The following is a 26,440-nucleotide window of genomic DNA, read 5'->3' as shown; positions in this document are numbered from 1 at the left end:
TTAGTTGTACAAAGCTGCACAATGGGTTGTCTTCCTTGCGTGAACCTCAAGGAGTTGAAGTGTATGTTTTTCATCTAGTCTGCTATAACCATTCGTGTTGATTTACCTTTAATGTGGTTTCAGTACCTCGTTGAAATATCTCTAATATACTCTCATATTTTTATGTTCATTTTAAAAGTCACTTTTGACTCTAACGTGCTGTTGGATTTTAGTTGAATTCTTTTGAGACCGAGAAAAGTTTTAACGTCTCTTTGACAAAATGAACTTTTTAATTTGTTAGGTAAGTATAAATAATCTAACTAAAACCTTATGAAGGCGCATCTTAACACTTCATTGTTCAGTAACTGGTAAGCCAAAAAAAAGGGTTTTAACAGCATGTAACTACTGTTTTCATTCCTCTAGCTTCTCTCCCTTCTAAACACATTATCATTACTGTAGAGTATATTTAACAATATTATATCATTATAAGTTATTTAATTATAACTTCACAAAATGTTTACTTCTAACTCAATGCTATACAATGGGCTGTTTGTGATTTATCTACCGTTAGGAATAGAATCTCGGATAATGGGGTTTTAAAACCTTGAACGTGCTTCTGATCCACCAGTTTACCCCAAACTTTTAGTGAATTAATCTCAACCAAAATAATTTACGTGACAGTGATTTCTATATACAAATAAAACGAAAAAAAATTACGAACACTTTTTTTTTTAAATTAACGAATGCTATGAACACCACAGCTAGACATCGGTATGCATCCTTCCCTTCCGAAGTTTAGTATAGTTTGGTTTTTTGTTTATTTTAAGTTCGCGCAAAGCTACACGAGGGTTATCTGCGCTAGCCGTTCCTAATTTAGCAGTGTAAGACTAGAGGGAAGGCAGCTAGTCTTCACCACCCACCGCCAACTCTTGGGCTACTCTTTTGCAAACGAATAGTGGGATTGATCGAGACGTTATAAACCCCCACGGCTGAAAGTGTGAGCATGTTTGGTGTAACGGGGATTCAAACCCGCGACCCTCAGATTACGAGTCGAGCTCCCTCACCACCTGGTCCTGCCAGGCCGCCCAAGCTTAAAGTGTTGTAGTTACCAAATATTTAATCTCGTATTCTTCTCAGCTGGTAGATGAATAGATAAGCTAGTCAATAGTACAAACTTTGTTTCACAGATAATAATACTTCCTGCAATTTTTCGGGACAGGATATAATATTATTAAAATTAAATTCATTTCTTGACAAACAAACCATCAGTATTTCTTCAATGAAACAATTACACTTCAGTCATATATCAGCATTTCAACCAATATCGTGTACTCAGAGGATCCCACCTTCACCTTCCGTAACTATAAAAACGTTCAGTTCTTTACTTTATACAGAAGCACTGAAGCCACACGGAACACTGTCAACAATATACCTTTATAAGGTATTAATACCCGTCGTTTCACACGCACTCATATTAGAATATTGCCATTTGTCTTTGTGATGTGTACACAGAAAACCAATTCGACTTAATAACTAACTTGTGTAAACCAGTTAAGCTTCATTTTTCCTTCACTTATAAAACGCTTTTCCGAAGTTTTGTCACATTATTTCTCTCTTTCTGTTTTCTTCTTAAAGCTTGTTCTCCATATTCCACCTTAACATCTAAGGCAGCGTCCAAATCCATTATGAGAACCTTATGATGTATCGTTAATCTCCCAGGTTGAGCCACTGATGCTAAACGACACACTTCTGAATGAAAATTGTAACTTCATCTTGTTGGGCTGTTACTGCCAGAAAACATATTAAAAGCCCGCGTATTCATGACATGGTCTTCTTTACAGACAAATACTTTCAATCTGTACTCCACGAGTTACTACTTTGTCTACAGACATATACTGGGTCGGATGTGGGACAGTGGTTGGAGTGTCAGTTTGCAGAAAGAAAAATCAGGGGTTCGTGATTTCGCTGAACCTGCTAACAACTTCTGCTGTGTGTGCGTGTGTGTGTGTGGTATTGAAAGTGACGGTAAAGTTTATTATTCAACATTAAGGCAATTGTGGTTGTGTGTGCTGCTAGCTGGCTTCCTTACCTCTGGTCAGTAGCTCAAAATGATTTGATCTGGGCGTTTATTCTATGTACGATAAGATGTCTTTTGGGTTAGAATGTGCGCTATGAAGCTTAGGACGCACGTGAACGTCATGGAATCGCTAGTATCAAGCTGTTAGACACAACCATTGCAAATGCAGTGGTAGACAAACTGGTTACTCAAGGGGTAACTGAGAACCAGAAATTATGAGTTAGGAAAGGAAGGTTTTTAACAGGAGCATCTTCCTTTTACTCTTGTCTGTTACATCCCAACGTAGCCTTTGATTCTCAAAGTATTTTATTATTATTCTTAGCTGGAGCACTCCTCCCCTGGATGGAAGTTATGCAAATGATTAATGAAAGGTTATCTAAGGGAATGAAAAGTTTACGTGGGGTTTAAAAGGCACTTTTGTTTGGCGTCGACATCACATGTTTTGTTATCAATCTTCTTGCTTAGTTGAACTTTTATTCGTGGCAGTAATAATGAAATGAGTGGCAAACTCGAACTTTTGATTCAACCAGTTTTTCAAAATAAATTTTTGACATCAGTCAAAAGTACAGAAAGCTCTGTATTATATATATATATAATTATTTATACAAGTTGCAAAGTTTTTGCAATAAAACTATGTATATATGTATGTATATATATACATATATATTGGATGTTCGTTTAGAAATACAATTTTCCAAACAATTTTCATGCTGTTTAAGGTTATGTTTCAAGTAATACTTTGTAAGAAGAATGAATAATGGAGGTATTTGTTGCAGTGTCATAAGTTTATAAATGATTTTGATTTTAGATATTGAAGTAAAGAAACATTTGTAGCAGATAAAGGTTTAAAGTGCACTTCACAGAATAACATTTCCTCTGATAAAGAGACATCATAACGACCTGCCAAAAAGTAATAATTATAACTGTTCCAATTTAAAACTTTCGATTCACTAATATGATACATTTCCTTTTTTTTTGTAATTTTGTTAGAGACATTCGAGATCGTTCAGTGATCCGTATTTACGAACAAAACCGCAACGAAGGAGATGGATTCAGCACCTCTGATCAGGAACTAAGTTACTTCTCAGAGCCAGAGTTTGATTCAGAGTATCAGTATCAACACATTCATCGAGCAAAGGTAGGATAATGACATAAAATAATAGAATCAAAAAGAGAGAAACAAAACCTATGTACTTAATTGTTTAGTAGAGTAAACAAAGTTTAGTCTGCTTAGAAGATAAACCAAATAGTTAATTAAATAGTTGTGGTCATGATTGAATGATACTTAATCTCGTTTCAAACATAGGGCAAAGAAAGATTTTTTAGGTAACGGGATTTTCTTTGTTGCATTCCTTGAGGAGGTATATACTAAACTAGAATTTGGCTTTTATTTTATACATATAAATAAATAGAGAACATTATGGTTTAAGCATACTTCTACGTATGAAAGCAATTATAGTCAGGTATCTAAGAAATGTGATAGATTAAAAGCAAACGCTATTATTCAAACAAGAAAACGGCCCGGCTTGATCAGGTAGTTAAGGCACTCGACTCGTAGTCTGAGGGTCGCGGGTTTGAATCCCAGTCACACCAAACATGCTCGCCCTTTCAGCCGTGGGGGCGTTATAATGTAACGGTCAATCCCACTATTCGTTGGTAAAAGAGTAGCCCAAGAGTTGGCGATGGGTGGTGACGACTAGCTGTCTTCCCTCTAGTCTTATTATATTATTATTATTACCACTCGATTCCATGAAGGCACATAGAGCCGCAATCGCTTGCGGATTCATTAACAGGCTGGTTTTTTAAGTGAGCAGATTGTTAGCCTACTGCGCAACCCCCAACCAGGAGGAGAAACCTGAGCCGTCCCTAATTTTGCAGTGTAAGACTAGAGGGAAGGCAGCTAGTCATCACCACCCACCGCCAACTCTTGAGCTACTCTTTTACCAACGAATAGTGGGATTGACCGTCACATTATAATGCCCCCACGGCTGAAAGGGCGAGCATGTTTAGCGCGACTGGGATGCGAACCCGCGACTCTCGGATTACGAGTCGCACGCCTAACGCGCTCGGCCATGCCGGGCCCTCTAGTATTACACTTCTAAATTAGGGACGGCTAGCGCAGATAGCCCTCGCGTAGCTTTGCGCAAAATTAAAACTAAAAAAACATAAGAAAGTCCGGGTATTTTAAACGTGAGAAACATCTATGAAACATTGCTTTATGAAGGCACAAAACTTGTATAGAAAGTTATATAAGACGAAATGGAACTAATAAAAGTTAAATATGCTAGAACTGTAAAAAAAAAAAGCAATATAAAACTCACAACGTGTTGATGCAAAACACCAATTTGTTTCGTACTTGATTAGACATTGTGTAATATTCACAGGCGAAGTAGTATAGTTATTCCTCACCAAAGAAAAGCACCACATATTGTCTGATCTTATTGTGTCTGTCTAGTTAAATTTATTAATGTAACCAATAATTTCATATGTCTTTATCGTGCTTTTACTTACTCATGGGCTTGGCATGTCTTAGTGGTTTGGGTGCTCAACTCACAATATGTAGTTTACGGGTTGGAAACCTGTCGCCAGTGGGGGTCACTTCAGCTGGTTGAGGGTTGAAGGTATAATGTGACAATCAATCATTCGGTGGTAAAGTGTAGCCCGAGATTTCGTGGTAGTGGATGAGATGTTGGCTAGCTGCTTTCCATCTAGTCTCTCACTCCGAAACTAGGGAACTGAGCATAGCTAGATGGTTAAAACGCTTGACTCACAATCTGAGGGTAGAATCCTTGTCACACCAAACATGTTCCCCATTTCAACCGTGGGCTCGTTAGAATGTTTCGGTCAATCCCACTATTTGTTGATGAACGAATAGCCCAAGAATTGGCGTTGGGTGGTGATGACTAGCTCTATTAACCCTAGTATTTCACTAATTAGGAACGACTAGCGCAGATAGTCCTCGTATAGCTTTGATCGAAATTCAGAACAATCCAAAACTAGGGACACTTTTCCCAGTGGCACAGCGGTATCTCTGCGGATGTACAACGCTAAAACTTGGTTTCGATACCCGCAGTGGGCTAAGCACAGATATCCGTTTGTTTAGTTTTGTGCTAAATTAAAAACAACAACAAACAACGAAGCTTCGCGCGAAATTTAATAACGAACAAATTGAATTTCGTTTATAATTCTTGACAAATTTTCAGCATTATTAATTTGTAATTACTAATCTGTACACTTCAGAGTATATTGATTCTTTCGCTAAACAAACAATTTTTGGACTAACTTAACTCTCATAATCAGCGTGAACCTTATGAGATATTACAAACAAACGAAATTGTAGTTAATAGCAAGAATACTTCACTGATGATTTGATGACTTACGACATTATATCTTTTTTCATCTCAGTTTGTTATGTTTATTAGTTACTTTTTATGTTTTTACAGCTTACGTTTGACCAGAATTAGGTTTTGATTTAAATAAATCAATAATTTCGTGATTTCTTTCACTAATTTACTGATTTTTGCTTAAACTACTGCTCGAAACAGTATTGTATTATTCCTTATTATCCCCCCGCTAGTACAGCGGCAAGTCTCCGGATTTACAACGCTAAAATCATGGGTTCTATTCCCCTCGGGTGGCTCAGCAGATGGCCCGATGTGGCTTTGCTATAAGAAAAATATATATATATATTCCTTATTAGTATTGCAATTACGAAAATATGTAACAAAATAAAACTAATAATCACAATCTATTAACTCCCATGTCTTCTGTTCGCCCCTTTCACCTGCATTTCTATATAAGGGTTATCAATCTAATACAAATAGGTGTAACAATTTTAGTTTATGACACAAAAACACAAGGAAAATTTACAATTAATTAAGCGTATTTTCTCATCTATTTTATTGAAAACTTTTGTTTTATTTATGAAGTTGTTAATTAGATAAATTATCAATAAACATTACATGTAGTTCGTTCACACCCCCTTCCCCCTCTCAAAAAGGGCCGGCATTATGAAATAAAGTAATTACTATGGTTAGTTATTTCAACAACTGAGATATCCTCTTCTTATAATACAAACAAAAAGTGTAATCTGAAACGTCTGATAAACACAAAACAGGGCCCGACATGGCCAGGTGGTTAAGGCACTTGAGTCGTAATCCGAGGGTCGTAGGTTCGAATCCACGTCACACCAAACATGCTCGCCCTTTCAGCCGTGGGGGCGTTATAAGTGACATTCAATTCCATTATTTGTTGGTAAAAGAATAGCCTAAGAGTTGGTGGTGGGTGGTGAGGATTACCTGCATTCCATCTTTTCTTACACTACAAAATTAGGGACGGTTAGCGCAGATAGCCTTCGTGTAGCTTTCCGTGAAATTCAAATCAAACAACCGAACATTGTCCTCAGCTGGTACAGCGGTAAGTTTACGGATATACAACGCTAAAATCAGAGGTTCGATTTCCCCTCGGTGGACCCAGCAGATATATGAATGTGATTTTGCTATAGGAAAACACACCCACACTCAAAGAACATCAATATGTGATGTAATTAAGTGAGTAACATTTGGACTATATAATAAACTTAAATTAGAATTAAAGAATTAGTTCGCAGGATAGCACACAAACGATACAATACATTTGAAGAGCACACGAAAATTTGAGCACATTTGAATAATCAACTGTATACAGTAATTTGAAAGTTCTAGAGTTTTGGGTCTCTTTAGATAAATAAATTTGTTTTGTATTCCGAACCTCAGCAAAGAAAAATAAAGGAAACGAAACAAGAGTCGTTGCGGTTGGATGATTAGGATCCACTCTTAAGGTGCAGCGTGAACCTGTTTTATTTATCTAGATTTATGGCCTATTGAAATTAGTTGGAATTACCGTATTTTACGGCTTGTAAGACGCTACATCATGGAAGACGCACCCTAATTTTGGAAAGACAATTCTAAGAAAAAATATTTTGACTCAGCGACCAACAACTTGATTCAGCTTTGACTTTCTCTCAACCTACTGAATAAATACAGTCAAATACATCATATTATTCATAGTATATCAACAATCTTAGTTGGATTGAATGTTTTATGTTATTGAAAATACTTGTAATTAGTAAGTAACGAGATTACGATCTGTATGAGAGGCCGTTTTAAGTAGGCCTTAAGCTAACCTCTTGCCTTAACCCATCACTTTTGTCTTGGATAACTCATGGGAATTTTTCAAGTAATTTTAAAGAAAAAAATGTGCGTTTTACAAGGCGTAAAATACAATAGTTACCTTTCTTTTTTATCATGGTAATGTTTATAATTTTAAGCATGCCGGTTTTGCACCTACCGGTTGTGACGTAAAGAAAGTGTTTGCGTTTTATCACGTTTTCGGGCTTAGCACAGTGTTTGCCGTGAAATTTTTTCTAGGGGACCGCCAAAAAATTGGCCGAAACAAAAATACTGGATAAATTTTAGCTCTAAATAAATATTCTAAATTTTTAGAATGTTTTATTTTTACTACAGCACTGTTTTTCAATCGCCATACTAAAATTATAGGTTGGGGTCCCAGATTTTTTTATTCACATCAAGGGAACCTAAAACTAAACCCGTGTAGAAACACTGGTTTAGCAACATTTTACCACAGTGAATGGAATTTGTGATCATTGGAATCAGATCGGTATTTTATTGTCATGTATTTTCTTGATCTTAGAAAGCCTTGTGTACAGTAGCGTAAGGATTCCCGCATGTGCGGAGGGGCTCAAATAATCCAGAATCGTAACTGCGATTTATAGGAAAATAATTGTTGTTGGCCCAATTAATTATTATGCTTGGGAGTAGAGTGTATCTTTCGTAGTAACACCGCTTCTTGTAGATTACAGTGGTTTCAAACAAAATCCATTTTGTTTTATTCGAGTTAATATCTGCTGGATTTCCCAGATAATAGCAAGTATGTACGTGAAAGCCCCTGAAAAATACCTTCTAGAGTTATCAGTTTTTACCAGGCGTACGAGAATACGCTTTTGACATAATCTTTACCTTCTTATTCAAAAGTAACATGTTCTGAAATCAATTTTTGTTCTGCTATTCTTTATTATTTTTCATTTTTGACATTTTTAACTCCTAATATTTTGATGACATAAATCTGAGACTATTGTATCTAAACAATAAAAATGTATTATACGGCTTATGTAGTTGAATAAATAAAAAAATTTGGCCGAAATCATCACTGAAATGTGTTTAAATGCGGAGAAAAAAAAATATCCATTAATATATCCAAATATAACTAACTTTTTTGTGTCGATCAAATACTTTTAAGTAAGTAAAGCTTTCAGTTTTTAATTACAAGTATACCTTGTAGCAAAATTATCATAAACGTTTATAAAGGTTTATTTTCTCATTTGTTTAGATTTAACCACAAAACTACACAATGGGGTATCTGTTCTCTGCCCCCTACGGGTATCGAAACTCGATTTCTAGCGGTGTGAGTCCGCAGACATACCTATGGTATTTTCTGGAATTGATTGTCTCATCGTGGGAGTATGGATGAATTATAACTATGATAATTAGACAAATTTCTCACAGAATTATTTTGTTTTTGTTTAAAGAAAACATCTGCATGCGTTTTAGTTAAGGTGCAAAAATAAAACTTACAAATTAACTTGATTGTCAAAAAATAACACGGTACACAAATCTGTAACAAAAATAAGATAATCAATAATCTCAATGGTTTTGATATTACTATGATATAATATTTATTGAGCAGAACAGTAAATAGATAAATTAAGTTTGGTTTGAATTTCGCGCAAAGCTACACGAGGACTGTCTGCTCTAGCCGTTCCTAATTTAGCAATTAGGTTAGATTGGCGGGAAGGCAGCTAGTCATCACTACCCACCGCCAACTCTTGGGCTACTCTTTTACCAACGAATAGTGGTACTGACCGTCACATTTTAACGCCCCTACGGAAGAAAGGGCGAGTATGTTTGGTGTGACAGGGATTGGAACCTACGATTCTGAGGTTACGAGTCGAGCTTCCTTACCACTTGGTCATGTCGGGATCCCATTTAGATATAAAGTATAACGTGTTTGGAGTTGAGTGTCTTAACCACCTGGACATGCCGGGCCGGATAAATTAAGTACTATTTGAAAGCATTTTATATATTGAAACCCCTACGGTAACTTCCAATCAAACAGCTTCCTCTCTCTCATAGTTATTTGGGTATTGATGTTTATATACCCAGGAGGGTCAGGTTTCGTCGATCTCGTCCTCCTTCCTTTGTATTTGTTTCAGCATCTGTCAAGTGTATTTATACATTGTACACGAGGGCCAGATTAACCCGCACTTACTCAGACCCCTATCAGGGCAATGTGCATGTACAATCTACACGTACACTTGGTGCAAATAAGTCATTTCTCTTTATATCTCCATAACTATTTGCACTTTGATTAGATAGGTATCAACTATAAAACATTCACATAAAACTCTTTTAATGTTTAGTAGTTAACCCCTAAACTAATGTGAGTTTAGTTTATAGTTTTAGTATATAGTTGTGTTTACTGTTTAAATCTACGACTAAAATTGTATTTTGATTGTGGATAAAGATGTTAATTAAATTTAGGTCTATTTGTTTTGTGGGTGAACAGTAAATTCCTGCTATTGTAACGGTAGAACGATTAATTAACAGGATATCGGTAGTTATATTGTTCATTGTTGCTGCTGATTTGAATTTCAGTAACTGATAGATTTGTTTTGCGTAGCAGCAACATTCCTCTGTTTTTATCCTGTTTATCTAATCTGTCTTTCCTGATGGTTGTATTGTATGGTATTTTAAATCTATTGGTTTTGTATAGTAAGGTTTCACTTAATATTACAATTTGTGGATCAGTTTGTTGAATTATGTCTTCGATCTCATGTTTCTTGGAAGCCAGTGCACCTTGGATGTTGATTTATACAATTGTGAATTTATGTTGATACCAGGTATCCCGTAAGTGTTGTTAACATTTGTGATATGTAAGGTATGATGTGTTGTTGTTGTTGTTTTTGCTGTGTTTATTAGGAGGTCAAAGCAATTTGTTGTTTGTGTGGGTTTTGTATACTCGGCTATAAAGTTTGTGATGAAATTTGTAATTATGTTTACAAATAGGTTCGTCTTGTCGTTTGTGTTTGTTTCCTTAGTGGAGTTGTCATTATCTTGTGGTTTTGTGTGTATGTGTATTGTTATGTATTATCTGCGCGCTATTGTTTATCGCACATATTGACTTTTGCTGTTCGTTTTGTTTTGGTATTTGTTGTGTGATTGCTTTTTAAGTGTTTGTGCGTATGTTACTTTGCTTTGTGTCAGTGTTGGTTTTGTTTGTTGTCTATTAGTGCGTTTTTATTTGATGGTGTGTGTGTTTTTTTTATTTCGTGGATTCGCTGTTTAATTTGTTTGTATTTTTCACAGCCTTTATAATTTGCTGTGTGTTCTTCGCCGCAGTTACAACATTTTGGTTTTTCTTGCTCTCTTTTGCATTGTGATATGGGATACTCCCCCACCATATCTGCAATACCTAGGTGTTGCTTGACACAGTCAAACAGTTAATTTGGTTTGCTTATTTTTAATTTCGCGGCAAAGCTACACAAGGGTTATCTGCGCTCGTAGTCCCTACTTTAGCACTCGTGTAACTTTGCACGAAATTCAAACCAAACCCTACTTTAGCAGTGTAAGACTAGAGGGAAGGGAGTTAGTCATCACCACCCACCGCCAACTCTTGGGGTACTCTTTCACCAACAAATAGTTGGACTGACCTTCACATTATAATGTCCCCACAGCATGAAAGGCAAGCATGTTTGGTGTGACGGGAATTTGAACCCGCGATCCTGAGCTTGCGAGTCGAGCTTCCTAACCACGTGGCCATGTCGGGATCTCATTTAGATATAAAGTACAACGTGTTTTGCCGGTAAATAAAAGTGAAGAAATTAAAATGTATCAGCCAGCTGTTTGTAGTAACTAGGAATGTTCTCAGTAAATATTTATCATAAGTAACCATTGTTACTAATTATAATTTATTTCAGACAAGTGTCCCATTTATTTTGTGACTTACGTTACGTATTATATTATATGTTAATATGTATCAAATTTATGGTATTTGCCAACAAGATTGATACTCGGAAATTTCTTCTTTAACACAAATATATTTTGATATAAAAACAAAAACGATACAATGTATAATAACGGTTATTACAAATGATGGTTTGTATACAAGAGTTTTACAGACTTACAGACAATACTGATTCTTATATTTGGTATAGAACTGAATATTTTTTCGACGATCCAGGTTCACGACGAGTAACTTAATTCTGAGTTGATATTGTTACACTCTGCTTAAGTTATTTAGGCGTCTTTTCTTGGTTGGTCTCACACACCTTACAAGCTGACTTTTTACCGGCAAAGATATTTAATGTCCTTGTAGAAATAATAACGTCCAAAGTTAATTGACTGAAGTTGAACAGTTTGTAATACTCAAAATATAGAAACGTTCTTGTTCAAATTCTGTAGTTTTTCAATTAATAGGCGTTAATCACAATAATAGCTTCCGAGACCTAAAGCACACTGATTATAGCTGTCCAATAATAATCTTCTTTTCTCGGTTAGCTGCTTTTATATGAGCCACATAAGTTTCTCGAAGTTTGAACAATGTTCTAGCGCATTTTTATAAAACAAATATTGTTGTTTCTCACTCTCAAGAATCAAATTTCGAGAACAGGCGAGACTTGTGCAATACATAGTCAAGAATATACATTACATGCAAAAAAGATGTTGTTTTGAATTAAGCACAAAACTACACAATGGGCTATCTGTGCTCTGCCCACCACGGGTATTGAAACCCGGTTTTTAGCGTTGTAAGTCCGCAGACATGCCGCTGAGCCACTGGGGTGCCGAAAAAAAAAACTGAACAGAAAAAAACATGCGTATTGTATCTCGGATACATTTTTTTTATTTTAAGTGGGTTTCTCATCATCAAGAGAAGCATAGGTGTTAAAGAAAACGTATAACGGTAAATTCGTTACACCATACAATTCGTTTTGTGCATGTGCAGGTGGTTCTTAGCAATTTCGACCGTTTTCTACCACTGATATAAATAGCTCCAGAAGGTCACTTAAAAAGTTATGGTTTAATTTTACTTGTATATTTCTTACATGTTGAATGTATCAAAATACTATTTCCTTTTCAGTACAGCTTTATGTTTTGTATCTTGTACGACCAGATCTTCGAAAATGTTAAGAGCTGACGCCACTTTGAAAGAAATATAGCACAAAAAACGCTCAAAGTTTCGTGTGAAATTTGTGTGCCAATCTGTTGTACAACAAAATTAAAAGCCTTATAGGGCAGTGAACAGCTGATATCTGACCCCTAAAAAGAATAAAGTCTGATATTTGTTTTATTTTTCGACCGTCCCCTAATGATAAAATTCTTAGAGTTTATAGAAATTACTTTTTAATTACTATCGTATTTATACTCCATGTATAGCTCACCACCTTGGACACATTGCTTTAGTTAAAATCGATTATCATTTTGCTATTACATAAGTTTATTACTATAGAAAACGTTGTTAGAAGGAAATTGTTCTAACTAAGGGGCTCAATATGTAGTTTCGAAATATGTAGTTCCTTCTATCTTGAGGCCTAGCATGGCCAGATGGTTAAAGCACTCGATTCGTAATTTAAATATCGTGGATTCGAATTCCTGTCACACCAAACATGCTCGCCCTTTCAGCCGTGTGGGCATTATAATGTGACAGTCAATTCCACTATTCGGTGGTAAAAGAGTAACCTAGTAGTTGGCTGTGGATGGTGATGACTAGCTGTCCTCCATCTAGTCTTACACTACTGAATTAGGGATGGCTAGTGCAGATAGTTGTCGTGTAGATTTGCGCGAAATTCAAATGATTTCTGTGTAAAAAAAATTATCATACACGCCAGTTCCGAGAATAACTTATTACTTATTTTTCTACAACAAATATTTCATGTTTTTTTTTTCAAATTATGCATTTTGTTTTATTTGCTACATATCTGATGCGTAAAAAGGTCATAAAAGCTTTTGGTTTTATTTTTTACTGTCTCGACTTAAATTCTGTGTTCTCTTCTACACAAACATGATTGTGAACTTAAATTTTATCTTTGTGGTTCGATTAATGTTATCGTTTCAGTATATCGTTAAATTACCCTCATACGTCTACAATAAATAACCATTTAATTATTGTTTTATATAAGCTAAAAATATTCACAACTTTAGGTGAGTTTAACTACTTAAAAAATTTCTTTCTTGACAGTGCTAATTACCTTTATCACTACTCAGAACTACTCACTTCTTGAAAAATGTTTTGTCAAATATTGTGAAGTTATTATCTCGACAAATTAGCACCCGTCTATACTGGAAGTCCAGAGAACAAGTTCGTACGATGTACTAGATGTTTATAGACCAAGATATCTGAAATAGATTAGCTGCATTAAATATATATATATTAATATTTCTATAGATTATATGTACTGGTTATATTTAGGTTAATCATTCATATCTAATCCTTTTGTACTAAATATTCGGCCCGGCCAAGTGTGTTCGACTCGTAATCCGAGGGTCGCGGGTTCGAATCCCGGTAGCATCAAACATGCTCGCTCTTTCAGCCGTGGGGGCATTATAATGTGACGGTCAATCCCACTATTCGTTGGTAAAAGAAGAGTTGGCGGTGGGTGGTGATGACTAGCTGCCTTCTCTCTAGTCTCACACTGATAAATTAGGGACGGCTAGTGCAGATAGCCCTCGAGTAGCTTTGCGCGAAATTCAAAAACAAACAAACAAACTAAATATTCATAGGTTATTTTTTCATAGTGACCATCTGAAGTAGATACCTGTAAGTTACTTGTTCAAGAGTAAATCAACTGTATTAATATTAATGGTTGGTTATTCGTTCATAATTAACCAGTAATTCAATGTTTATTACTTAGTCGTTCATAATTAACTTTGTATTGGGTGTTTGTTGGTTAATCGTCCATGATTACTCCATCTTTATTATTGGACATTGTTGTACTAGAAAATGAGCGGAAGTTTCAAATTTTAGGCTAAAACATCGTATTATAACCTTGTCAAAGGCTATTATTATTGTTATTATGGAAATTGTTTTCGAAGTCCATAAAATGTATTACTGGATTGTTTGTTTGTAATTAATCACAAATCTACACAATAGGATATCGAAACTCAGTTTTTAACGATGTAATTTCGCAGACATACTACTATGCCACTGGGGGGCGTACTATTGGAACTGTATGGTTGTTTACAATATGCTATTTTGTATAAAGTTATTCGTAAATTTCACGTCATTGCTTGTTGTTCCATTTCATATCTATATTTCATAAGATGAAGTTTGTTTTAAGATTCTGACTAAAGTTAAAGTGAATTTTTCAGTTTTTCTGTGTTATAGAATTTCATTTCCTTACATTTCGTCATTATTACTTCTTATTCAATTTTCTATTGTTTTCTGCTCGTTCAAAATTATTAGGGTTTAACAAAAGATCTTGCAAATATTATGTTCTAATTCGATTTTTTTCCCACCTTTCTTTTCTACTACTCGCTTTCAACAGAACTTACGGCAATCAGCATCGTCAGGACCACACGGCAGAGCTAGTCAATATCCTCCTTCACCCGCAATGATGACAACAGATGTAACTCAAGGTCCTTCTTTGGGATGTTACTCCCCAGCCCCATCTGAATGGAGGAAGAGGACTCAACACATTTCTGGTATTGGTAAGCAAATCCATTGTTCCAGCAATATAACGCTGGTAAGGTATTCAATGTATTACTGTTAATTGATGATTTAAATATATTAGGTTGAGGAATAATTCGTGAGCGTTTTTAAATAATTTCATTCAAGCATTACATGCAAGACTATACAATACTTCAATGCATGAACACATTACAACCAAAACGTTTATTATGATACTTTATTTCATGTAATACCTAGGTATATAGTATGCATTGTTTTAAACGAAATTGCGAGAAATTAAATGCGAAAAGCAGATGGTGTCGAAAATGCTCGATTTTGTCCACTTGACATTCCATTTAATGAGCTGAAAATGAAAGCAAAAATTAAAGACATATGAAAATCAAACACACCATCTATTAGAGCAAAAAATTATCTACCAAATGACATGCAATATTTTGCGAAAGCGTTTCATTTATGAATATATTTTTTAACTTGAAAAAACGCTCACGAATTATTCCTCAACCCAATAATATATTCTGATCTTGATTATATGTAATATAATCTTAAATGTTAATACTGCAACCGATTAAGTATTGATAAATTTTAATCATTATTAATTTTTCAACTGAGAAAATTCAGCTTCTTAAAGAAATATTGAAAAACGGGGATATGTTTATTAGAAAGTCTTATCTGCGGATTTCACTCAAGGCATCATAGAGTCTCTCTAAAATGTTTAGATGAGCCAACATAAGAAAGCTTAAATAAATCCATTAAGGACAAATAGTTTTCTTTTTATTTGTTTATCAAAACACGAGGGCCTGCCATGGCCAAACGTGTTAAAGCGTTCGACTCGTAAACCGAGGGTCGCGGGTTCGAATCGCGATCGCACCAAACATGCTCACCCTCCAAGCCGTGGGGGCTTTATAATGGTACGGTCAATCCCACTATTCGTTGGTAAAAGAGTAGCCCAAGAGTTGGCGGTGGGTGGTGATGACTAGCTGCCTTCCCTCTAGTCTTACACTGCTAAATTAGGGACGGCTAGCGCAGATAGCCCTTGAGTAGCTTTGCGCGAAATTCAAAAACATAATCAAAACACGAATGTCCCCCATTGGGACTGTGGTAAGTTTACGAACTTACAACAACAAAGTCTGAAGTTAGGTTTTTTGTCACAGACAGAACGCAGAAAGCCTACATTGTAGGTTTCCTCGAATGCAATGAAATAAAACAAAAGATGAATTGAAACATAAAGCATCGTCCTTGTTTTCGTTAAGCACAAAGCTACACAGACTCTGCCGCGGTTATCGAAACTTGATTAATGGCGTCATAAACTGAGCCACCATTAGGGGGCAATGAAAAGCACAAATATAAAACACTGTATTCAAATAATGTTATTTATTAAAAATAATATACTTTAAAAGCAGAGTATTTATATTTGAATTGTAAAAAATGTAAGTTATAAAGCATAATAATATTAAAAGAATTGTTTTTTTAGAACCTTATTAGGTCTACTTTTCAGATAGGCAAAAGGCAGGTAAGAGTTTGGTATTTTATCAAATAAGTTATACATATAAAAACGACTGGTATGGTTAGAGAAAGCTTTAGTAGAGGAGCGAACAACGTTTCGATCTTCTTCGGTCATCGTCAGATTCACAAAGAAAGAAAGGGTTACTGACCGGTATCTGGCCACATGTTTGAAGGCAGTTGTGTAATTGAGTGTAGGAATGTAGAGGATGTGCTTAGATGTTGGATATATTTATTAATATAGGTATAAAGGTGTTTCTTTGTATTGGTTTATTTTGGGCTTGAGTTGTTATATAAGTTGTTATATAACACGACCGCCTTCAAACATGTGGTCAGCTGCCGGTCGGTAACCTTTTCTTTCTTTGTGAACCTGACGATGACCGAAGAAGGTCGAAACGTTGTTCGCTCCTCTACTAGTGCTCGCTCTACTCATACCAGCCGTTTATAAATATATAATTTTCTTTACAAGTTGGTTTTCTCATCATCACGTATACTCTTCAAAAAAAGAAACGCAAAAGGCAAAATTTGAGACAAATTGTTAACAAGTTTATTCCGGGTAGTTCTGTACGACATGTGTGAAACTTTGCACATTCACTGCTGAACATCCAAAGTCTGCAAAGGCGAAGTCCATGCTCACTAGTTGAAGTTTAACGTTACTCAACGTCAATAATGAGTATGCCCCCCGTGAGCATCAATAACTGCTTGGCATCTCCTGCCCATGGAAACGATGAGATGACGAATCACATCCTGTGGAATGGCTGTTCACTCAGCCTGGAAAGCTGCTGCAAGCTAAGGTAGAGTCTGCGGTTGAGGTTGTCGCCGTCGCAGACGTCGGTCCAACTCGTCCCAAAGATGTTCGATTGGGTTTAAATCTGGTGATCTGGAGGGCCAGGGAAGAACGTTGATGTTGTGGTGTCTCAAGAAAACAGTGGTGAGTCGGGCTGTGTGAGGACGGGCGTTGTCATGTTGAAAAAACGTCGTTTTCGTTTTTCTTAGGCACATGGGGCCTAAGAATCTCGTCGACGTATCGTTGAGCCGTAAGATTCCCCCGAATGTGCAAAAGGTCTGTTCTGGCATTGTAGGCGATGGCAGCCCACATCATGACGCTGCCACCACCAAATCTGTCAACTTCCTGCACACAGTTTGCTGCAAAACGTTCGCCTCGGCGATGGTAAACACGGGTCCTTCCATCCTGCCTACGAAGCATAAAATCGTCGATGAGGCCATACCCGATGTGCCCGAGTCCACTGCAGCCGTGCTTGACGATGTTGCTGGGTGAGGATGACACCTCTGACTGGACGTCGAGATCGAATTCTTGCATCTCGTAGACGGTTGCGTACGGTCTGATCGGAAATCCTACGCAGCCCTGGTATGTTTGAGACAGTAGACGTCGCAGTGGTGGTCCTATCCCGAAGGTGACATAACCGGATGTAGCGATCTTGTGCGGGCGTGGTCACACGAGGTCTGCCAGATCGTGGACGGTCACGAGTTGATCCATGTTGTTTGGTGACGATTCCATAGCCTTGTGATGGTGCTTGGGTGGACATTCACAGCTCTGGCAACATCTGATCGAGATTCGCCTGCTTCCAAGCGACCAATGGCGTTATTGCGTTGTGCTTCAGTCAGTCTTGGCGTAACTGTATTGCGTGTCGGTGGCTTAACACTGAGCTATGGAAACCGAGAACCCGTCACTTTTATAGGGATTTTGCACATGTTGCACTTGCAGAACATGCAGATCTCTCAAACAAATTTATTGGACACGAATGCATTTTAGCGAAAAATCCGATGTTTTCCTCCGTTTTCAAAGTGCACAACGTTTATTGTCATTTTAATCTGACAGTCAGTGCCTTAACACGTGTAACATCACATACTCTGAGCTTGTAACGTTATTACATATATTTCTTTTTAAAATAAAAAAAATAACCCTTTTGCGTTTCTTGTTTTGAAGAGTATATTTTCAAATAAATCTTATCATAATTGGCAAAACAGAAAGTATGCTTCTATGAATTAAAATTATCAACGACTTGGAGTGTTTCATAGTTAATTGTCAGTATTTATCTTATTTTTAGTTTTTCTAAATAGTTTCTGCGAACAGTATGTATGATCAATAAAGAGGAACGTGCGGTAGTATAGCCATTAGCCACATCGCCATTGGCGAAAAGAAACAGCTAAAAAACATAGTGTTGGTTTCGCCACAGTGGCGAAAGATACTAATTTTTCGGTCTTGGATGGTTTTCCTTTCTTTATTCTGCTCAAGTTTCGGTCTTGACAGCTTTCGTCGTTTTTATCACCATCCACGCCATTAATGATGACAAATGACCAGAGGCGCTCCCCAGCGAGTTCAAGAAACAAGAAACGTCTTTAAAAACTACCACTGACTGTAATCTATATTTTCTTTATATATGTATTTTTATGATTTCAGGGATATTACAACTAACAAATTAAATTTAAAAAAATATTACTCAGCTGTGCTAATGATTTATTTTATTTTCATTTCTTATGCTACATGTTTGATTCTGCCCGTTGTACACAAACAGTAATCAGAGAAAACCTGGCTTTCGTCAAACCAACATATGGTCTGTATTAAAGTGGAAATCCCAAGTTTCGTTTGACATGTGTTTGAATTGAGATCATGACAACTCCTAGATCAGATAAAAAGACGTCTAAACAATTAGAGATATCAAGTTTTTTTTCAAAATAAGGTCAAAGCAACAACATCAACTGATGGTGGGAAATCCACTTCCAAAAGAAAAGACAGCTCTGAAGAAACTGAAGCTTGCAGCAGTGATCAGACTGTCAGTATAAAAAATATATAATTTTCACACAGATTTGTTAAAGAAACTTGGTTTTCACAATTTCCTTGGTTGGAACACGTTTCCCAACAAAATACATTTCATTCCAAATTATGCAGGGACAACAAGAAGACAAATATTTATGCTACCACTGGGAAAACTGCTACTAAGCCTAAAAAATACGACTTGGTGAAGCATGCACGGTCAGAAGATCATCGCAGTGCAGTAGCATCACAAGTTTTGAAGAAGGACATGTCAACTGCTGCTGCAAATGTGTATGTGGGGTGTAAAGGTGGCATTCAGGCACAGATGGCCACATTACTTGTACAAGCAAAGATAGTTTATGTTTTCTACACTATTTTCTTAAAACAAAAGGCAATTTGACAATTTTCTAAAACTGAAACATTGTGAAAATATCTGTCAAAAATTAAGTAGCTAGCCAACTTTTCCAAATATCTTTGTTTATTACTTTAATTGGTGGTCTAATTTCAAAACACAAGTTCTTATATATTTTTAACAGGGAGTGACCTCTCTAAAGAAACTACAGACTCAGTCACAAAGTAGAACAGAGGGCTTCATATACACCCACAGCCAGTCTCTGGATGATATGTACAGTGCCCTAAATCATGTAGTTCAGGATGAAATGCAGGCAGACTTTCGGGCATCGCCTTTCCCATTTTTGCTTTTGAAGCAGATGAAGCAACTGATGCAGGAAACACCTCTATACTGATAATTTATATCAGGTATCTTTCATCATTAGGTGAGGTTACAAGTCCATTCCTTGCTGTGCGTGAACTGACCAACACTAAGGCTGATTCTATCTTTAACACAATGCGCTCAGTCATGGCAGATCAAGGATTGTTTGATGTTGACTTGGTTGGACTTGCAACTGATGGTGCAAATGTCATGGTGGGAATAAAAACAGGTGTTGCTACAAAATTTAAGGAGGAATGCTCCTGTTAATAACAAGTCATTGTTTGGCACACTGATTACAGTTGGCAGCTGAAAAGGCAGCAAATCAGGTGCCATACCTTGTGAAGTACATTTCAGTTTTGAACCAGTTTGCAAAAAGCCTGAAATATTCTCCCAAGTTGTGTCGGGTTCTGGAAGAGAGCAAAGCATTGCATAGAGAGAAAAGCAACAAAATCAAGCAAGTGTTCTTTACACAATGGCTCTCTATTAATGATTCCGTCCAAGCACTAGCCAACTGTATTGCATCTGTGATAAGCTGCCTACAGGTCGTAGCAATGGAAAGTGGTACTCCAGGCCGAGCCTTGCTACATGGTCTAGTCCAGCAAATGTCATGTTACAGCTTTATCATGATGACGCATTTTTTATTGGCTGACGCTGTTGGCATTCTTGGACTTTTGTCAAGATCTCTACAGAGAGCTGATTTATCTTATGATCAGGCTAAAGCAATTATTGATGGGTCAATTCTGTCAGTTCAGTCGCTGGTACACATCCCTGGTCCTTACACACAGACTGCACTGAAGGAACTCCCACAAGCTCCTGATGCCAGAGGCCATGAGATCAAAGATATTGATAAACAACGTGAAAAGTACAGATCAGCTGCTGAGTCATTTGTTGAAGAGGTGGTCACAAGACTACATGTAGCATTCCCAGACACTAACATCATGTCATGTTTTTCAATATTTAGCCCATGTCACAGTAGAGCAGTATCTGATGAGGATGATCTGAAGAAACTCATCTAGCACTTCTTTCCTTTCGTCAATGAGGATGAGGCACTGACTGAATGGCTGCTACTAAGGAACATAATAGAAACATGAAGAGCTTCTACAAGAAATACATCCACCAGACCTTTCAAACTTTTCCAAATCTGTCTCAGCTTGCAGCAATTGGATTAATAATTACAGTTACATCTGTTGACTGTGAGCAGGGAATTAGCAGGTACAACAGCATCAAAACAGATGCCAGGAGCAGTCTGTCTGTGGCCAAGACAGAAATGTTACTGATCTTATCCATGTAGTCCAAACCTTTAGATCATTTTAACTTCGACTCCGCATTCAGATACTGGGTCACTTAGAAAGACAGACGTGGGTACCAATCCCTGTTGAAGAAATGTGCTTCGGAACTTCAGGTGTCAACTTCTACCACATCTTCTGTTGAGAATGGTTTGGCTGAAAAGCTGCCATTGGATTTATCTACTTACTAGTCATGCTACCGTATTCTAGTCTTAAGTCATTTTTTTTATTCTGTGTTAATTTGAGAAATGTATCTTTTTATTTTCCTCTTTGTCATGTTTATTTTTTATTTTGTTTGTTTTTTGGCGGGGAAGATTGCTGGGGAATAAAAGATAGTACAAAACTAAATATCTTGTAGATTTTTACATAATTACAACTATTTTTAATGGATGGAATTGATGCATATTAAAAGTCATGCACCACACAGTTTTTGGCGACCTAAAACTGTGGCTAAACAACTGTCACTGTGGTTAAAAGAAAATTACTTTGTTTAGCCACAGTGGCTAAGAGAGTTATTTTTCTAGTGGAAGCCCAGGGTAGTGATATTACTACGATGTAATGAGTGCTATACAGTAGTTGTAGTAATGAGAGCCATATTTATAGGGTTTAGTATTTATATCAACAAGAACTTAAACAGAAATTATTGCGTCACGTGATGACAATAACCAATATAATTTCGATGTGGAATAAAATGTATCGGAACTATATTTTGATATTATTTGATAGTGTGATGCCACTGAAAATTTATTGCTTTTAGGAAGGCTATACAACTGTTCCCGCATAAGCAAAATATTCACGCATTCAAATCATAAACATACGCTTAAATCAAGGGTTTAGAATTTCCAAGATGGATACATCCCTTGCACTTTGAAAACAAAGGAATGTGGATAGATTTGGGGAACAAGGACCATCCAGAAATAAACCTTAAACAAGTCATAAATCAGACATGGCACGCAGAGAATAATCCTCTAACTCAGAAGTCAATGGCAAAATTTGTCTTCGTGCCTTAGACAACATTGTGTTTAACCGTCATATACCTCAAGCAGTCGAAGAACGAAATGTCTATTCATTTTATTCGACGCGAAGAATACCGTTACTGTCACAGAGCATGGAGTCTATGTCATTGAAATGTTGAAACTAGCTTTGGTAAGTTGTAATTTTCTCACGCTAGATGAGTTACGGAAAGCCTGTAGAGAGGTATTGTGTGCTTGGGAAATGACAGCCTTACAACGGGGCTTCTCGCAATGGAAATTATGTTGCAGGACTATTGTCAATAAGGAAACAAAATGAAAACACCATGACGTACGTAACGTCATGAAATTTAATGACGTGATAAAACTCCAGTATCGTTTAATATAATGTACTCAACCCTAATGTAGTAATAGAGAGCTATATAGTGATGAGAAGGCTATACAGTAAATAATTAACTGTATGGTAAAGATGGTACTAGCAATATGCGATAACATTGGAATATGTGTTCATGAACGCACTGCGCAGCAGTGTTAGGATGTGTATATTTAATGATAAGGATACTGTGCGGCATTGTTGAGATTTGTAGTCCTGAAAATACTGTGCATTATTGTTGGGGTTTATAGTGATAAAGGCACTGTGCATCATTGGTTAAATTTGTAGTGCATATGGCACTGTGCATCATTGGTGGGATTTCTAGTAATGAAAGCACTGTACATCATTGTTGGGATTTCTGGTGGTTATTACATTGATTTCTTGTACCGAAACAACGACGAATAAGTTATTTTACTCTTCTCTAATATTTATGTATTTATTATTTTTCGATAATTCCAAATTAATAGTTAAATCTTTTTCTGTTGTTGTTTTAGAACCTCGCTATGAGCCACAAGGTGCTTACTCCACAACTTCAGATCATCCCTATCCAACTATGGGACAGAACCAGTTCATTTCTGCCTGTGAACGAAGTTATGAATTGGCTTACGATTCTTCTCCTGAACGTAAGCCGCAACCGATAAATTATTCTTCTTCTCCGCGAAGAAGAATACAGCATCAGAGTTCGTTTGGCGGATACAGCGCCTCCTGGTATGAGGACCCTTCGTACTACAGAAGCCAGGTTTATAGACCACGGTCTCGGAGTGTAACTCCTGTTATCGATGAGGAGACAAGACATGTGAAGTGAGGGTTGTAACAAATTATTCAGTGTATAAGGGTTTTATTGCTCTAACAAATTATTCAGTGTATAAGGGTTGTATTGCTCTAACAAATTATTCAGTGTATAAGGGTTGTATTGCTCTAACAAACTATTCAGTGTATAAGGGTTGTATTGCTCTAACAAATTATTCAGTGTATAAGGGTTGTATTGCTCTAACAAATTATTCAGTGTATAAGGGTTGTATTGCTCTAACAAATTATTCAGTGTATAAGGGTTGTATTGCTCTAACAAATTATTCAGTGTGTAGGTGTGAAACACGCATTAAAATTTATTTGATGTATCAACTTCTGTCCATGTTTTAATCAATAGAATGAAATATAATAGTGGTATAATTTTAAACAACGTTCTAGAACGAGTTTAATATAATTTTTATTTCTAACGGGGTTGGTAGACATAGAAGTTTTAATCACTTTAAAAGCTAAAAATAATAATAATTTCAACTTAGCTTTGGTGGTTATTACAATTGTAACCAACATTTCGGGCACAAATTTTAAACTACACATACATTCAAACGACACTTCCTGGCGAATATACATTATAAAACGTTATAACTGAAGCTTAAATCTGATTTTATTTTGATATGTATTTATTTGTTTAGTAATTGCGCTGACAGCTAAGCCTTAAGAAGCGCCATTTCTTAACAACATATTTCGTAATTTTATATTAACATAAAATATTTACGTACTGACAGGAACCTTTACTGAACCGATAAACGTATTATTCTTTCCGGTTTAGACTTTCAGTGATATCAGATGGGGCATAATGGTTAGCGTTACGGACAGTAGATTCCAGGATCTATAGTACGTGTATACCATTGCGATAAAAATGATCGCGCTTTACATTTTGGAGCCGTGGGTGTGTAATAAGTGTAATGGTGAAATTCCATTAATCGTATAGACAAGAGTAGCCTAACAGTTGCTGGTGGATGTTTGTAGTATCTTTTCAGTCTTTAATCTCAAAATAAAGAAAGGCCTAATGTTGAGGGTGTTTCCCCTCACAATCTGCAGACCGCGGGGCCAAAATCAATCAAGCGTTGGGGGCGTTTTAATATGACGGTCTTTTTCACTATTTGTTAGTAAAAATAGTAGTCCAAGAATTGGCAATGGTTGTTACTGGTTTGTTACCTTCACTCTGGTAGAAAGGCATCCTGCTGGGTCAGTGGTTATACTACGGGTTCGATTCCCCTGGTGAACAAAGCAGGTAGCCCGATGTAGCTTTGATATAAGAAAAACACACACTGGTCGAAAGTTCAAAATTAAGGATGTCAGCAAATAATATTAGTAGCTTTGCTATGACCAAACAAAAAGTTAGGAACAGCTAGCGCAAATTGCCCCTGTGTAGCTTGGCTGAATATGTGAAATAAACATACTAGAATCAAAAGATTATTAGATCTAAGAATGTGCCTAGTTATATGCTTGTTGTTTGAGTGATAGATCTAAAAATGTACCTAGTTATATGCTTGTTGTTTGAGTGATAGATCTAAAAATGTACCTAGTTATATGCTTGTTGTTTGAGTGATAGATCTAAAAATGTACCTAGTTATATGCTTGTTGTTTGAGTGATAGATCTAAAAATGTACCTAGTTATATGCTTGTTGTTTGAGTGATAGATCTAAAAATGTGCCTAGTTATATGCTTGTTGTTTGAGTGATAGATCTAAAAATGTGCCTAGTTATATGCTTGTTGTTTGAGTGATAGATCTAAAAATGTACCTAGTTATATGCTTGTTGTTTGAGTGATAGATCTAAAAATGTACCTAGTTATATGCTTGTTGTTTCAGTGATAGATCTAAGAATGTGCCTAGTTATATGCTTGTTGTTTCAGTGATAGATCTAAAAATGTACCTAGTTATATGCTTGTTGTTTTAGTGATAGATCTAAAAATGTACCTAGTTATATGCTTGTTGTTTGAGTGATAGATCTAAAAATGTGCCTAGTTATATGCTTGTTGTTTGAGTGATAGATCTAAAAATGTACCTAGTTATATGCTTGTTGCTTGAGTGATAGATCTAAAAATGTGCCTAGTTATATGCTTGTTGTTTGAGTGATAGATCTAAAAATGTGCCTAGTTATATGCTTGTTGTTTGAGTGATAGATCTAAAAATGTACCTAGTTATATGCTTGTTGTTTGAGTGATAGATCTAAAAATGTACCTAGTTATATGCTTGTTGTTTGAGTGATAGATCTAAAAATGTGCCTAGTTATATGCTTGTTGTTTGAGTGATAGATCTAAAAATGTGCCTAGTTATGCTTGTTGTTTGAGTGATAGATCTAAAATGTACCTAGCCTAGTTATATGCTTGTTGTTTGAGTGATAGATCTAAAAATGTGCCTAGTTATATGCTTGTTGTTTGAGTGATAGATCTAAAAATGTGCCTAGTTATATGCTTGTTGTTTGAGTGGGCTCGGCATGGCCAAGCGCGACTCGTAATTTGAGGGTCGCGGGTTCGCATCCCTGTCGCGCCAAACATGCTTGCCCTTTCAGCAGTGGGGACGTTATAATGTGACGGTCAATCCCACTTTTCGTTGGTAAAAGAGTAGCCCAAGAGTTGGCGGTGGGTGGTGATGGCTAGCTGCCTTCCCTCTAGTCTTACACTGCTAAATTAGGGACGGCTAGCACAGATAGCCCTTGAGTAGCTTTGTGCGAAATTCCAAAAAAAACAAAAAAAAAAAAAAAAAAAAGTTGTTTGAGTGATAGATCTAAAAATGTGCCTAGTTATATGCTTGTTGTTTGAGTGATAGATCTAAAAATGTGCCTAGTTATATGCTTGTTGTTTGAGTGATAGATCTAAAAATGTGCCTAGTTATATGCTTGTTGTTTGAGTGATAGATCTAAAAATGTGCCTAGTTATATGCTTGTTGTTTGAGTGAAAGCAAGAAATAATTTTTATAGAATACTACTTCCAAAATTTGGGTTCGAAATTTACAATAAACAGTTGCTATATTTCGTATATTTTGTGCTTTTACTTGAAATTTAAAAATCCCAAAACTGTCTGAGTTTTTATGTTTCATCCTTTAAGATTAGGATCATGCTTTAGTTTCTTAGCTATTCTTAAACTTATTTTTAAACGCATCTTAAAGTTAAACAATTCTTTAGTATACCACTTAAAACAATGAATGTGTACAACAAAAACTGTTAACATTTATGATAATTTAAATTACTTTTTTGTGATGAATCGTTTCTGTAAAT

The 26,440-nt window shown here is 36.3% G+C and overlaps 1 protein-coding gene across 10 annotated transcripts in view; it reads left to right on the top strand.

Moving 5' to 3' along the window:
* Positions 1–26,440, top strand: part of LOC143234172 (coiled-coil domain-containing protein AGAP005037-like) — a 417,090-nt gene that overhangs the window by 316,226 nt on the left and 74,424 nt on the right. For all 10 annotated transcript variants that reach the window (XR_013018535.1, XM_076471312.1, XM_076471309.1 and 7 more), the window contains 3 exons: positions 3,047–3,194; positions 14,655–14,817; positions 22,910–23,216. Coding sequence is in view for 9 of the 10 variants with exons in the window: in XM_076471312.1 (XP_076327427.1) it covers positions 3,047–3,194; positions 14,655–14,817; positions 22,910–23,216 (618 nt within the window). In the remaining variant the exon portion in view is untranslated. The remainder of the gene's footprint in view (positions 1–3,046; positions 3,195–14,654; positions 14,818–22,909; positions 23,217–26,440) is intronic.

Source organism: Tachypleus tridentatus, chromosome 12, assembly GCF_004210375.1.
Source record: "Tachypleus tridentatus isolate NWPU-2018 chromosome 12, ASM421037v1, whole genome shotgun sequence".
Taxonomy (NCBI): Eukaryota; Metazoa; Arthropoda; class Merostomata; order Xiphosura; family Limulidae; genus Tachypleus; species Tachypleus tridentatus.
This window is presented reverse-complemented; position numbering and strand designations above follow the sequence as displayed.